Genomic DNA, 16573 nt, shown 5'->3' on the forward strand with positions numbered 1-16573 from the left:
TGCGCATGAAACTCTGTCTAATGATGGTGAACAATTGTGCCAAGTTTCATCAAAATCCATCTGTGCATGAAGAAGATATGCTCCGGACAAAGTTTTCATTCTTGTATCCTTTGACCTCTTAAGTGTGACCTTGACCTCAGACCTAGGAACCTGGTTCTTTTGCATGACATTCCGTCTCATGATGGTGAACAATTGTGCAAAGTAACATCAAAATCCCTCCATGCATGAAGAAGATATGCTCGGACAAAGGCATTCTTGAATTTGACCTTTGACCTCTAAGTGTGACCTTGACCTTAGACCTAGGGATCTGGTTCTTGCGCATGAAACTCTGTCTAATGATGGTGAACAATTGTGCCAAGTTTCATCAAAATCCATCTGTGCATGAAGAAGATATGCTCCGGACAAAGTTTTCATTCTTGTATCCTTTGACCTCTTAAGTGTGACCTTGACCTCAGACCTAGGAACCTGGTTCTTTTGCATGACATTCTGTCTCATGATGGTGAACAATTGTGCAAAGTAACATCAAAATCCCTCCATGCATGAAGAAGATATGCTCGGACAAAGGCATTCTTGAATTTGACCTTTGACCTCTAAGTGTGACCTTGACCTTTGACCTAGGGACCTGGTTCTTGCGCATGACACTCCATCTCGTGATGCTAAACAATTGTGAACAGTTTCATCAAAATCCCTCCATGCATGAAGAAGATATGCTCCGGACAAAGTCTGTGGACGCCCACCAGGGGCATTCCCATAATACGTCGCGTTTTTCGAATGGGCGTATAAAAACTAACCATGTCACCAGCAGCCATGCTTTTTTACATATTAAAATAATCCGAACAATCTTTGTAGCCAAGGAACATTTCCTCACCTCACCTGACCAAATAAGGGTATAATTTGTAAAAGTAAATTTATATATCTCTGTGATGTTGTCAAGATGCATAAACCTCTACTGGAGTGAATGTATTTTGATCAAAAGTTGCAGAGAAACCTTCTTGCATAAAAAACTTTTCTGATGCAGACTCATAAAAATGTTGTTGTTTTTTTCTGTCCTGTATCACACTGACAAAATTTATGTCAAATAGTTACTATTTCCAGCATTTGATGAACTGTTTCAGGCATGGTCACGCATCCCAAGTATAACCAACAACCTTCCATAAGCCAGCTAGATGGCTTCCTTACATGAAAACTTTTACACCCAAAGCACAACTTTTTACTCGCATCACTGAGGGGCAAGTGATTCAAGGCAAGTGATATGAAACACTTGGCCTCAGAGGCCACACAGAAAGGGTTACAACAACAGGTATTCTATTTGAATATCATTTTATTTTATAATACATCATGAATGTAATCATAGCAGAACATTTTCAAAATAAAGGTATCGTGACATTTATATCACTGAAAATGTATCGTTTTGATTTTCAGCTAATGTCAAAACAAGAGGACCATGATGGTCCTGAATCACTCACCGGTCCCCACATGACCCAGTTTTGAACTGTGTATGACGTTGTTTTTTCTATTATTTGACATAGTGTCCTAGTTTTTGAGCTCATGTGACCCTGTTTTGAACCTGACCTAGATATCATCAAGATAAAAATTCTGAACAATTTTCATGAAGATCCATTGAAAAATACGGCCTCTAGAGAGGTCACAAGGTTTTTTATTATTTGACCTACTGACCTAGTTATTGACGGCACGTGACCGAGTTTCAAACCTGACCTAAATATCAACAAGGTGAACATTCTGACCAATTTTCATGAAGATCCATTCAAAAGTATGGCCTCTAGAGAGGTCACAAGGTTTTTCTATTTTTAGACATACTGACCTAGTTTTTGACCACAGTTGACCCAGTTCGAACTTGACCTAGATATCACCAAGATGAACATTCAGATCCCATGAAAAATTCGGCCTCTAGAGAGGTCACAAGGTTTTTTTATTATTTGACCTACTGACCTAGTTATTAAGGGCATGTGACCCAGTTTCAAACTTGACCTAGATATCATAAAGGTGAACATGCTGACCAATTTTCATGAAGATCCATTCAAAAGTATGGCCTCTAGAGAGGTCACAAGGTTTTTCTATTTTTAGACATACTGACCTAGATTTTGATCGCAGTTGACCCAGTTTCGAACTTGACCTAGATATCATCAAGATAAACAATCAGATCAACTTTCATACAGATCCCATGAAAAATATGGCCTCTAGAGAGGTCACAAGGTTTTTTTATTATTTGACCTACTGACCTAGTTATTGAAGGAACGTGACCCACTTTTGAACTTGATCTAGATATCATCAAGGTGAACATTCTGACCAATTTTCATGAAGATCCATTCACAAGTATGGCCTCTAGAGAGGTCACAAGGTTTTTCTACTTTTAGACTTACTGACCTAGTTTTTGACTGCACATGACCCAGTTTGAAACTTGACCTAGATATCATCAAGATGAACATTCAGACCAACTTTCATACAGATCCCATGAAAAATATGGCCTCTAGAGAGGTCACAAGGGTTTTCTATTATTTGACCTACTGACCTAGTTTTTGAGGGCATGTGACCCAGTTTCAAACTTGATCTAGATATCATCAAGATAAACACTCTGATCAATTTTCATGAAGATCTTGTGAAAAATATGGCCTCTAGAGAGGTCACAAGGTTTTTCTATTTTTAGGCCTACTGACCTAGTTTTTGACCGCACGTGACCCAGTTTCGAACTTGACCTAGGTATCATCAAGGTGAACATTCTGACTAATTTTCATAAAGACCCCATGAAAAATGTGACCTCTAGAATGGTCACAAGCAAAAGTTTACAGACAGACTAACGGACGGACGACGGACGCTGCGCGATCACAAAAGCTCACCTTGTCACTTTGTGACAGGTGAGCTAAAAACAAAAAAATTGCAACCTAACCTAAATCTCTTTGGAAACCTTATGTTCCAAGTTTGGTCAACTTCATTGCTAACTTAAGTTATTGTCAGTGAAAACTTATTTTTTAAAGCACAGACATTAACCTGAGCAATTAAAATGCAAATGAATCTTGATTTCCATGTAAGGTATCTATATACCAAGTTTGCCCACAACATCTCCTTCCTAAGTGAGGTTATTTAACAGAAATCATATTTTTAGTAAAAGCAGCCTTGATCTTGAGCAGACAAGACTTGCAAAGTTAAGCCCAAAATAGTAAATAACAAGGCAGTCTGAAAGACAGTTAAATCCCCCGCCACTGCTATAGATAGTGAAAGGGTAAACCTTTGATTTTAGCTGTGACCTTGACCTTGAACTGACATGGCTGACTCATGAATTCTGCACAACATCTTGATGAGGTGATCATTTGACCAAAGTTTCATGAAAATCCTTCAAGGGGTTTAGGAGATACAGAGCTGAAACCTTTGACCTTCAGTTGTGACCTTGACCTTGAGTTGACATGACTGACTCATGAGTTCTTGATGAGGTGATCATTTGACCCAAGTTTGATGAAAATCCTTCAAGGGGTTAAGGAGATACAGAGTGGACACCAAATGGAAGGCTCAAACCTTCGACCCTTAGTTGTGACCTTGACCTTGAGCTGGCATGGTTGACTCATACTTTCTGCACATCGTTCTGATGAGGTAATCATTTGACCCAAGTTTTATAAAATTCCTTCAAGGGGTTTAGGAGATATAGAGCGGACACGAAATGGAAGGCTCAAACCTTTGACCTTCAGTTGTGACCTCGACCTTGAGCTGACATGGCTGACTCATAAGTTCTGCAAATCGTCTTGATGAGGTGATCATTTGACCCAAGTTTTATAAAATTCCTTCAAGGGGTTTAAGAGATATAGAGCGGACACATCATGGAAGGCTCAAACCTTTGACCTTGAGTTGTGACCTTGACCTTGAGCCGGCATGGCTGACTCATGGGTTCTGCACATCGTCTTGATGAGGTGATCATTTGACCCAAGTTTTATAAAATTCCTTCAAGGGGTTTAGGAGATATAGAGCGGACACAAAATGGCAGGCTCAAACCTTTGACCTTGAGTTGTGACCTTGACCTTGAACCGACAAGGCTGACTCATGGGTTCTGCACATCGTCTTGATGAGGTGATCATTTGACCCAAGTTTCATGAAAATCCTTCAAGGGGTTTAGGAGATATGGACCGGACACGATTTTGTTACGGACGGAAGGACGGACGCAGACCATTCCTATAATCCCTCCGCCACGGCGGGGGATTAATAAACACTAAATAGGGTCATAACTCCTGTATTCCTCTGGCAATTTTGCTGAGGGCCACATTTCACTATAAAGTGAATATTTCTGCAGTTATATTTAAATAGTCTATACGGCGTTTTAGAGATATGGCTCAATAGGGCAAAAAGGAACGTGAAAAAAGTGACAGACATAGCCAAAATGTATCACTTTGCCTTAGTAAGTGTAAAAAGCAGGATTTAATTAACCGGAAGATCAATGAACCCCAGACCTAATCACACTGGATTCTGAATGGAATCCTTTTACCTTTTTAACTTGAGAGGTATTAACTGTGAAAAACCATATATTCTTTTGTTTCTACTGACAAAGTCAGGTCTTCCAATTTTGTTAATGTAACAAGTGAATGAAGTATTGCCATGCAATACAAAGTCCCCTACTGGAAGGCACCTAATTTTCTCTTCTGCAGTATAACATAATGAACTGATATCTGTCAATGATGTAAAATAAAATATAACAAAGCACTTGGATTAAAATTTGCATATATAAAAACGTACAGTTGTTTTCATTTGGATTTTTTTTTTTGGCCGATTATACAAAAAAGTTATCATAAAAGATATTTATAGTAACAACAAAGTGAAATAAACCCTAAAAAAAAAAAAAAAAATCTATAAAATATAAGTCCACAAGAAACTCTTTACCAGTAGAGATAGATCAAAAATACACCTAAAATTTGGATGTACCGTGCATGTTGTACTACAGAAAAGTGGTCTCAATTTTTCCCTATGGCCAGTAATAAAAAAGTTACAATATAATCTATTTATAGTAACAACAAAGGGACATAATTCTAAAAAAAGTGTGCCTCATAGTGGTGAACATTTCTGCCAAGTTACATCAAAATCCCTCCATGCATGAAGAAGAAATGCTCGGACGAAGTCATTCTTGAATTTGACCTTTAACCTCCAAGTATGACCTTGACCTTAGACCTAGAGCCGGGGCTTTGTGCACAACATCTTGTCTCATCCAGGGAAATGTTTGTGCCAACTGATATTCAAATCCTGTTTTGCATGACAAAGTTATACACCGGACAGGAAAAAAAATCCTATTGACCTTTGATCTCAAAGTGTGACCTTGACCTTTAAGCTAGGGTTCTAGGTGTTGCGCATGACACGTCGTCTCATCATGGGGAACATTTATGCCAAGTAATATTGTAATCCCTTGATGGATGACAAAGTTCTGGACCGGACAGGAAAAAAACCCTACTGACCTTTGGCCTCCAATTGTGACCTTGACCTTTGAGCTAGGGGTCCGGATTTTGCACATGACATGTTGCCTCATCATTAGGCACATTTGTGCTAAGTAATATCAAAATCCCTTCATGGATGGCAGAGTTATGGACCGGACAGGAAAAAAGCCCTATTGACATTTGTCCCCCAATGGTGACCTTGACCTTTGAGCAAGGGCTCCGGCATTTGCGCAGGACATGTTGTCTCATCATGGGGAACATCTGTGCTAAGTAATATTGAAATCCCTTAATGAATGACAGAGTTATGGACCAGACAGGAAACAGACCCTGTTCAATGCCATGTTAACATTTGACTGCTAAGTGTGACCTTGACCTTTGAGCTAGGGGTCTGAAAGTTGTGCACGACACATCGTCTTATTATGAGGTACAATTGTGCCAATTGATATTAAAATCCCTTCATAGATGGGAGAATTATGGACCAGACAGGAAAAAAGCCCTGTTGACCTTTGACCTCAAATTGTGACCTTGACCTTTGAGCTAGGGGTGCAGGTTTTGCGCACGACACATCGTCTCATCATGGGGAACATTTGTGACAAGTAACATTAAAATCCCTTCATGGATGAAAGAGTTATGGACCGGACACGAAACAGACCCTGTTCATGCCATGTTAACATTTGACTGCTAAGTGTGACCTTGACCTTTGAGCTAGGGGTCTCAAAGTTGTGCATGACACATCATCTTATTATGAGGTACAATTGTGCCAAGTGATATTAAAATCCCTTCATGGATGGGAGAGTTATGGACCGGACAGGAAAAAAGCCCTGTTGACCTTTGACCTCCAATTGTGACCTTGACCTTTAAGCTAGGGGTCTGGGTTTTGCGCATGACACTTCGTCTCATCATGGGGAACATTTGTGCCAAGTAATATTAAAATCCCTTCATGGATAAAAGAGTTATGGACCGGACATGAAATTGCGGACGGACGGAATGACAGAATGACGGAATGACGGAAAAGCTCATTCCTATAGTCCCCGAAACTGGTTTTCAACCAGTAGGGGACTAATAAAGCACTAATAATGACACAATGAACTTCTGAGTAAACAAACCAAACAATATCTAGGTTGATACAGACACAAGGTGTCCATCTAGGCATTATTTCACGCAATGGCAGTCACCTGGGTGGAACCACTGGCCTTTCCTAAGCCAGCTGATTGCTTCCTCACATGAAAGAATTCTATATCCAAATCGAGGTTTAGAACCCACTGCAGTAAAGGGCAAGTGTTTCAAAGTCAGCAACCTTAACCACTCACCCTTGAAGACCCCTTATTGGTACTGGTTAAAGGTGCAAATTTTTACTTAACATGACCCAATACCATTTTGTTTCAATTAAAAGTCTTTATTGAATGCTTCACACTTCTCTCAACTCTTTTCTTTAACAAGATCCAATAAGGCTCAAATAAAATTGAATCCATGCATAAGGATTTCATGACAGGTTTGAAGTAAACTATTTCGAAAAAAGCAACCAGTTACTTAAATACTCTATGTACCTGAAGAATTTATAAGACTGCTAACTGTTACATAATGTCATGTGACTCTCAATGGTGTATTTCAACTGGATACCCATTTTTATTTAATGTATCTGGAACTCTTCCAGGCTGTACTGAGAGTATTCATTCTCTTCCCACTACTAACAATTATAAATGCAAGGAAATCTTTGTTTCCATTAATGACAGTTCCACATCACCAGAACAGAAACTATCCTCATGTAGCATCCATTGAAGAGTCAGAACTTCCTTCAGAATCTGTCAAAATTTCACCTTTATTTTCTTTAACGATATTTTCTAGTTCATCTTCTGATTCTTCTAGTTCGTTTTCAGATTCTGCCTCCATTATATTATCCTCAGAGTCTGGTTCTTCTTGGTCATCACTGGCTGGTTCCTTCTTTTGGCTATTCTGTTCACTGGTACAGTCTTTATCCATATGTTTTCTCTTTGCTTTAGACAATGCAATAATATATTGCAGGCTGTATTTGTTGTGGTCACATCTGAAAATATTAAGTTGAACTTTACTAATATATTTTTACATAATTATATGTGCAAGGGATGCACCTGGAAGAATATTTTTATTTAAGCCTTCCTGTAACTTTGGAATACTGAGAGAATTAAGAGTGGTGTTGTGCACAAGTAACTGCTTCAAACTGTGCAACTGTTTTTGTCACTTACAGTTCCATGGGTGTGTCCCACTATGTTCCTTCATTGTTTTGTTTTGTCCTCATTTAACTGTTTTACTTTCTCTATATATTTTGTGTACAATATCAATCAAGTACATATCCATATGTACATCACTGTAGGGAGTTCATATTTTAGGGGCTGCTTCCTTTGACTGTATGTACTCCTACTGGTCTTTGTCCTTGTTTTGATACAACTATTTTAAAAACATACGTTACATGTAACCTTTATCTGCAAATATTTTCAAATACCTACAAATTGTGTGAATTAATTATACTCACATTTTGCCCAACTCTTCAGATTTGCGTGTAACATTTTTCTGCATAGATCTCAATGTAGCCATTATCTGCTGTGACCTCTGTTTTAACCTTGGTCCATGCTGCATGAGAAGTTTACTTGCCCAGGTCAGGTAGAACTCTATATGAGCTGTAGATTCTATCATACCCGCCACAAATGACATCAGTTTATCCACATATATGTCAGGCAAATTGTCTACAATCACCTCCACTGAAATTGTACAAAAAAAAAATCAAAATGGGAATGGTGATCTAGCAGATAAGGTCTTGGCCTTAACTAACAGACTGTGGGTTTGATCTCCACATAGGGCATGACTGCAACCACTACTGGTTTCTCCAGGATGTGCACTCATGGAGATTCAAATAAGTTTCATAACAATTGTGCTAAAGTTACTTAGTATAACCTAAATGTGAATTAATATGGCAAAATGGCAGACATTTTCCAGGTATAAAGTGTTGCCTGCAGAAAATTAAAGTTGGCAGTGTGGCACTGATGTAAGCTTTTAAAGGCTTTCATGCAAGATCATTTCTATCCCATATGATATATTTGTGCTTTTTCATACATTTAAATATCACAAGTACAAATTATGAAAAGCTGGGTTGGGTTTTCAGTTATACTTATACAATTTGGGAAATACTGGGAAATGAAAGCTATCACATTTGTGGAAGACCCCAGGTGCCCGTCGGGGCATAATTTCAAGCATGGGTAAGCATCTGGGTAGAACCAATAAGCCAAATGGATGACTTCCTCACATGAAATTTCTACTTCTCATGCAGGGATTCAAACCCAAAGCAGAGAGAGGTAAGATATTCGAAGTTGGCAAACCTACCATACCAGACCACAGTCATCACTACTTACGCAATAATGCAATTAATTAGCTGAATTATAAATAAATATCAGATTCTTTTACACTTATCTAAAAGAATACTTTTAAGCAACTGATTAACATTATAGACAGATGTAGGGAATACAGTGCTTTTCATAATAAATAATAAGGTACTTTTAATAACATACTGGTAAAAGCTGTCTTACCATCAGAGACTGGTATATGTTCTAAAACTTCCTGTATCAGACTGTGCTCATTCAAGCGGAAACTCAGCATCATTGCAGTAGAGTACTCTCCCTTTGTCAGTGTCTTCTTCACATTGGAGGGAGTTATATCAATGTCAAGGTCAAATGGATCAAATACAAGATTACTGTCCAGTGAGTATATCAGAAGTCCTTCTGTTGTTGTGGCAGCCCAGGCTCTTCCTAAAATAGCAAAATTATATGTCTCATCAAGTGGGTTACTGCAAATTTAGTAACTGTTTTGAAACAAGCACCTTAAATGCTGGGATCATAAGAAAGACTGTTCCATGGTATGAAGATAAAGTATTTAAACTTCCCTGAGGACAGTCAAGTAATTTAATCTGAAGGATTTAACAGCCATATCCAAGGTCTGATATACTTTTTGAGAAATTTGCTTTAAAAACATTCACTTTTATTTTGTGAGTACTGCATTTGCAAATTTCTCTGTTTGTGAATACTAATGAATACAAAACCAGATATAGCTTTTAGTAAAAGCACATGTCTCCCCATATTGCTTTCTTTAAATGGAAAGATGACATAATATGCAATATTCAGCCATAGCATAGATATGATCCCTATTGACCACTGGCAATCAACAAATAAAATTTGGCAATCAGTAAGTAAACATAAACCATCTACAGCCTTAAAGTCAATGTGACTTCCACCTTTGACCTAGTAACCCCTAAAGCAATACTAGTCAACTACTGACCAAAGTAACCATTCTATAAAGTTTGATAGCAGTAGGCCCAATAGTTATTCAGTTATGGAGCAAAACCCATTTCTAGTCTCAAGATCACTAAGAACTTGACCTCTGACCCCCAAAACTACTTAAAATCTTCGTCTGACCATAGATAATCCTTCTACAAAGATTAACAATTTAATAAAATCCTGGTAGGGTTGCCTGGAATAAGCTTTGTTTTCTTCAGGCCAAAGCAAATGTGGTGCTTAAGAAACCCATATTCTGTAAGTATATGGGTCTCTAGTTACCAACTAGTTACCAACATGCTTTCAAATGCTTTCCGAAGATATTTAAGTGACCACTACTCCATTTAACCCTTTACTCCATAGATACGCTTTTTACCACCTCTATCCATTCCCTGATAGATACCATTTTTACCACCTCTATCCATTCCCTGATAGATACTCTTTTTGACGCCTTCAAGTTTAAAAGCAAATTATGAATAAAGTACAACATCAAGGAATCCCACAAAAGCATTTTTGTAAAGTTTAAACCATGTACAAATGATATCTGTCAAAAAAATATATGGTTTATATTTGATTTTTAATGGTAATTTAAACCTGAAATGAGGTAGTGTATTTATGGAAAATTACTGTGAGGAAAGTTTCATCTTGAGCTAAAATTAGCCTGATCAAGGCTAATTATACCCTCAAGTTTATCTTTACAAATTCTGAATTTGTGTAGTACTTATTTGTACGAATTGTGAATTTGTGCAAGCTAAAAATAGTACTGTAATTTTTTTTTAGGTTTCTGCATTTCCCAGGTGATTTAGAAAGCGGAACTTTTTTTTTTTCAATGGATTTATATAAAAAATATACACTTGATGATGGATTAAAAAAGTAACTGTTGCAAATACATATTGGTCTGATTTACCCTGAAGACAAATTAACAGCTAATTACCTGCTGCACTAAGGAATTTTATGACATATGTCTGTATATTACCTATCAGTGTGGGGTATGGTTGATTGGGGTGATCTTTGGATAATTGGCGTGTGCTATGGATAATTGTAGGCAACTTTGATGTTAATCCAATTAAGAAATTTTACTGATAAGTGTTTTTATAAGCTGATAAAATTGCTTTTGATCAATTTTTCTTATAAAAACATTATGTAACTAATATACCAGGGGAAAAATGCAGAAATAAATAAGTACCATCAACAGAAAAGTAGCTAAAATTATTATAGAAAAGTAAACTAATGGGTTTAAAGCTTTGTATGTCAAGAAATATTTATCACACTTTTATGTAAAATGTACCATTAGAAAGAAAATTTAATTGTGAAAAAACTTTATGTTGGTTACTAAGTGTTTAAAACAATATTAAATATAGTAATATTGAATTGAATAACACAGGTATAAATTCTGCATTTTTTCCCCAATATCCTGTATGGAGATAGTGTACTGATTATCAGTAAAGCTGTATGGATATGATAAGCCTAATTAGGCTAAATGTATATGGAGTAAAGGGTTAAAATAAACAACTGGCAAAATGCTTATAATATGAAAATGTAGCCTTGATACTACAAACTTCTTTAAAGTTTAGTTGAAATCCTACTGGTTGTTTCAGACAAGCATCTGTGACAGACCGACAAAGAAATCACAAAATCAATGTACCGTAGATACCCATGTATAATGCGCACCCGTGTATAATGCGTACCCCCGATCTTAGTCCAAAATCCTGGGGAAAAAAAAAAATTAAAAAAATTTTGCTCAATTTTGAGGTGGATGGAAAACGAAAGTAGAGTTTACATCGTCACCGGTAATAAATTTTATCTCCGCGGCGGAGAGCTACATCGGTCTCACGGTACTATCGATTTTGTTTTCTCGAAAATAAAACCAGTAAGTTATTGTTATATTTGTTGTTTTACCTTTTTTAATTCACTATTTTGAATAAATAAATAACAGCTGATTCAATATTTCGGAATGGTATCTTTCAAAATGACATGAGCTTCTCAATTCAAACTGATAACAAAAGGTGTGATAGTCTTTTTGTCACGATCATAAAGCCAGTAATTACCGGCAATTTACGTGTCACCTCGTGTCAGTTATGTTGTTCACAGTTTGATCTCGGTTAAAGATAATTCTCGATCTTTAATTAGTATCATAATTTTTGTGATTTATAAACATTTCTTTCGTCAAAATACTTTTAAATTTATATGAAATTAATTCTGTTTGAAAGAAAAATAAACAATTCGATCTTTTACGGAATGTAACGGCAATCTTAGATTTTTGCGGAGACAGTAAGCGCGGGGAGTAGTTTCCCTTTACCAAAATGGCGAACATCGGTAACAAACTTGTTTTGAAGTTGGAAAATTGTCTATACCTGTGTATTATGCGCACCCACGATTCGGGGGTGGTCCCGGGGGTCAAAAAACTGCGCATTATACATGGGTATCTACGGTATCTCCCCATATATGGAGACTTAATTATCCATTCTATAGCAGTTAATTTAATGGTTAATACATTCCAAGAACACACTAATTTATCAGAGCTTATACAGAACATCCCAGGAAAAATTCAAGTACATACTTTTCAAGAACTTTTCAAGCACATTTTATTTTTTGTCTTGAACCCAGGTCTTCAAATCTTATGCAAAACAACTTGTATCAACTTTTTGAACAAGAGCTCATAGAACACGAAATGCCCCTCTTGATGCATTCAGTAATTGCACAAGGAACAGAAATTATTTGGTCACTGTACACAAAAGTTCTACTGTTCTAGGTCAATGTGACCTTGACCTTTGACGTATTGACCTCAAAATCAATAGGGGTCATCTGCTGTTCATGATCAACCTCCCTATTAAGTTTCGTGATCTTAGGCCCAAGCGTTCTCAAGTTATCGTCTGGAAACGGTTTAACTGTTCCATGTCAATGTGACCTTCGACTCTGGCCTACTGACCTCAAAATCAATTGGGGTCATCTGCAGGTCATGACCAACCTCCCTATTAACTTTCATGATCCTAGGACTAAGTGTTCTTGAGTTATCATCCAGAAACAGTTTAAATATTCTGGATCACTGTGACCTTGACCTTTGACCTACTGACCTTAAAATCTATAGGGGTCATCTGCTGGTCATGATCAACCTCCTTATCAAGTTTTGTGATCATTGTCCCAAGCGTTCTCAAGTTACCATCCCGAAAATGTTTAACTGTTCCGGGTCACTTTGACCTCGACCTTTGACCTACTGACCTCAAAATCAATAGGGGTCATCTGCTGGTCATAATTAACTTCCCTATCAACTTTCATAATCCTAGGCCTAAGCGTTCTTGAGTTACCTTCCGGAAACAGTCTGTTCCAATTCACTGTGACCTTGACCTTTGACCTACTAAGTCAAAATCAATAGGGGTCATCTGTCAGTCATCACCAAGCTCCCTATCAACTTTCATGATCCTAGGACCAACCATTTTTGAGTTATCATCCGGAAACCGTTTAACTGTTCCAGGTCACTGTGACATTGACCTTTAACCTACTGACCTCAAAATATATAAGGGTCATCTGCTGGTCATGACCAACCTCCCTGTCAACTTTCATGATCCTAGGCCAAAGGTTTCTTGAGTTACCATCCGGAAATCGTTTAACTGTTCTGGGTCACTGTGACCTTGCTCTTTGACCTACTGATCTCAAATCAATAAGGGTCATTTGCTTCTTCTGACCAACCTCCATATCAAATTTCATGATCCTAGGCCCAAGCGTTCTTGAGTTATCATCCAGAAACAGACTGGTCTACATACCGACAGATATCTGCAAAACAATATACCCCTTCTTCTTCAAAAGCACCGCCTTGCGGGTGCTGACGCTCATCTGATTTTTTTGTATAATAGAAAAATTGTCGTATCCATGATTTTCTACGTCCAAAAAGGGTCATAATTCTTGCAAAAGCAGGATGGAGTTATGTTTCTTAATGTACAGAGTCAGCTTATGATGGTGAACAACAGTTGCAAGTTTCAAAGCAATAGCTTTGATAGTTTAGGAGAAAAGTTGATCTAAACATAAAACTTAACCAGGAAATCTGATATTTTCAAAGTCCAAAAGGGGCCATAATTCTTGCAAAAAGCAGGATGGAGTTCTGTTTCTTGCTGTACAGGGTCAGCTATTGATGGTGAACAAGAGTTGCAAGTTTCAAAGCAATACCTTTGATAGTTTAGGAGAAAAGTTGATCTAAACATAATACTTAACCAAGAAATCTGATATTTTCTAAGTCCAAAAGGGGCCATAATTCTTGCAAAAAGCAGGATGGAGTTCTGTATCTTGCTGTACTGGGTCAGCTATTGATGGAGAACAAGTGTTGCAAGTTTCAAAGCAATACCTTTGATAGTTTAGGAGAAAAGTTGACCTAAACATAAAACTTAACCAAGAAATCTGATCTTTTCTAAGTCCAAAAGGGGCCATAATTCTTGCAAAAAGCAGGATGGAGTTCTGTTTCTTGCTGTACTAGGTCAGCTATTGATGGTGAACAAGTGTTGCAAGTTGACCTAAAGATAAAACTTAACCAGACAATGCTGATGCCGACGCCGATCAAGTGATTTGTTTGTTTGTTTGTTTGTTTTGGGTTTAACGCCGTTTTTCAACAGTATTTCAGTCATATAACGGCGGGCAGTTAACCTAACCAGTGTTCCTGGATTCTGTACCAGTACAAACCTGTTCTCCGCAAGTAACTGCCAACTTCCTAACATGAATCAGAGGTGGAGGACTAATGATTTCAGACACAATGTCGTTTATCAAATTGTCACGGAGAACATACGCCCCGCCCGAGGATCGAACTCACGACCCCGCGATCCGTAGACCGACGCTCTACCTACTGAGCTAAGCGGGCGGGCTCCAATCAAGTGAAGACAATAACTCATTTTTTTTTTTCAAAAAAATCAGATGAGCTAAAAATGGTGTTTTAGTAGAAATTGCATTCTGGGAATCTGTGCTAAAATTTGTTATAGACCAATACTTACAACTGCATACCAGGAGAGATTACTTGACAAAATATCTTCTGTATGATCATATCATATTCATTTTTTTTTCTATTTCTTTTTAAATTTTATTCCCTGTACAAAGCAACTTGCTTAGAAAATACTGTCTAGGTGAAACTTAGTGCTTTTTCTCCAAAATTCAAGTTCTTCATCTGTTTTTAATTGGGCTTTAGCCATTTTCACGGACTAGCAACAAATTCAAAGCCTTTCACTGTCTGTGAAAACCATGTCTATGCTCTTAAAACATCGCTATTAAACAAGTAATTAGCAAGGAGAATTCTGTCTACATGGAACTTGGTAGCTGAAATTATTCAAACCATGTGCTGTTTCCTTCAAATATTTTACCTGTTGGTGAAAACTTCACAGAAGAGACTCTGACTTCTGGTTTCCAGTGTCTTGATGACATATCACCTTTTTTTACACCTGTATAGGACAAAAATATTGACAAAGTGAGTTTGCAAATACATGACATTTTCTTACTTTTACAAAAGTACATTTGTATACATTGAAACAACAACACCCTTTTAAAAAAGTGCATTTGTATACATTGAAACAACAACACCCTTAGCATGGAAAACTTAAAACAACAATTACATAACAATTACATAAATTATTGTTGCACAATCTTAAACAGATTTTTCAATTGGTTTCAAGATCTTTTTCTTTGTCTGGGCAATGAAGCCATTTCCTTCCCAGAAGTAAAATTCATTTTAACAGAGAAATGAATGATTCCTCTGTTAATTGAAAATTGACACTAAATTTACCCCAGTGGCAACATGTGGCAGCAACTAAATCTAGTATGTGTGTATGACTGTGAATGTACTATCCTCACAAGAAATATTTTTAAGATATTCAATGGTTACAAATTATGTCTAATATTGCAAATAATCTGCACAACTGAAATTATTAAGAACTGTGGCATTTGTTAAAGAGCTCAAAACTTATTTCAAATAACTTGTGTAGAAAAATTTACCAGGTAGACTAATGTCTCTGTCCTCATCTGTATCAACAAGAGATAAGCTGCCAAACTCTGTCATCTTCCTTTTGTCTAAAAACTCCTGTAATGTAGAAACTAAACTTGTTAACACAGCTGCAAATATGCTGCCACTCCCTAACTATGATAGCCTTTCAGAAGGTACTGGGTGTGTGCAAATATGCTGCCACTCCCTACCTATGATAGCCTTTCAGAAGGAACTGGGTGTGTGCAAATATGCTGCCACTCCCTAACTATGATAGCCTTTCAGAAGGAACTGGGTGTGTGCAAATATGCTGCCACTCCATAACTATGATAGCCTTTCAGAAGGAACTGGGTGTGTGCAAATATGCTGCCACTCCCTAACTATGATAGCCTTTCAGAAGGAACTGGGTGTGTAATTTCCAGTTTAAAGAACACTGTAACCTTGACCTTTGAAATTATGACTCCAGAAACAAATGAGGTCATCTACTGACCACAGGCAATCACACTATGAAGTCTCTGGTCTTATTTAGTCCAACCAACATTTCTTAATATCAACATCAGCATAACAACATACCCTCTTCTTTGAGAGAAAATGATGGCGGTGCGTAAAAATAGGCCTACACATATACAACAGTATCTGCTACAATCTGACCATTTTACCTCTACAGTTACCAGTGCTTTTTTAATTCTTGTTTATGATGTACTGGTATACCAAATTTCATTTAAATTTGATCAAAAGTGCAGAAGGCATTACCAGTATGTACAAAATGATTTATGGACATTTCAAATACTAAATGCCTCATGGATCCCACTGAGGGCACAAAATGAGGAGCTGTTTTAGCAAGTTATGGCTATGATACAAATTGCATGAACAAGTAACTACTTCTTTATTTCTAGAGGTTA

General features: G+C 37.3%; 1 protein-coding gene across 1 annotated transcript in view; it reads right to left on the reverse strand.

Moving 5' to 3' along the window:
* Positions 1–6798: 6798 nt before the first annotated feature.
* Positions 6799–16573, reverse strand: part of LOC123556542 (periodic tryptophan protein 2 homolog) — a 37072-nt gene continuing 27297 nt past the window's right edge. The window contains exons 16-20 of the mRNA XM_053542775.1: positions 15686–15770; positions 15058–15135; positions 8981–9199; positions 7933–8158; positions 6799–7467 (exon numbers count right to left, since the gene is read on the reverse strand). Of these exons, the coding sequence (XP_053398750.1) occupies positions 7185–7467; positions 7933–8158; positions 8981–9199; positions 15058–15135; positions 15686–15770 (891 nt within the window). The 3' untranslated portion in view covers positions 6799–7184. The remainder of the gene's footprint in view (positions 7468–7932; positions 8159–8980; positions 9200–15057; positions 15136–15685; positions 15771–16573) is intronic.

Source organism: Mercenaria mercenaria, chromosome 5 (assembly GCF_021730395.1).
Source record: "Mercenaria mercenaria strain notata chromosome 5, MADL_Memer_1, whole genome shotgun sequence".
Lineage (NCBI taxonomy): Eukaryota > Metazoa > Mollusca > Bivalvia > Venerida > Veneridae > Mercenaria > Mercenaria mercenaria.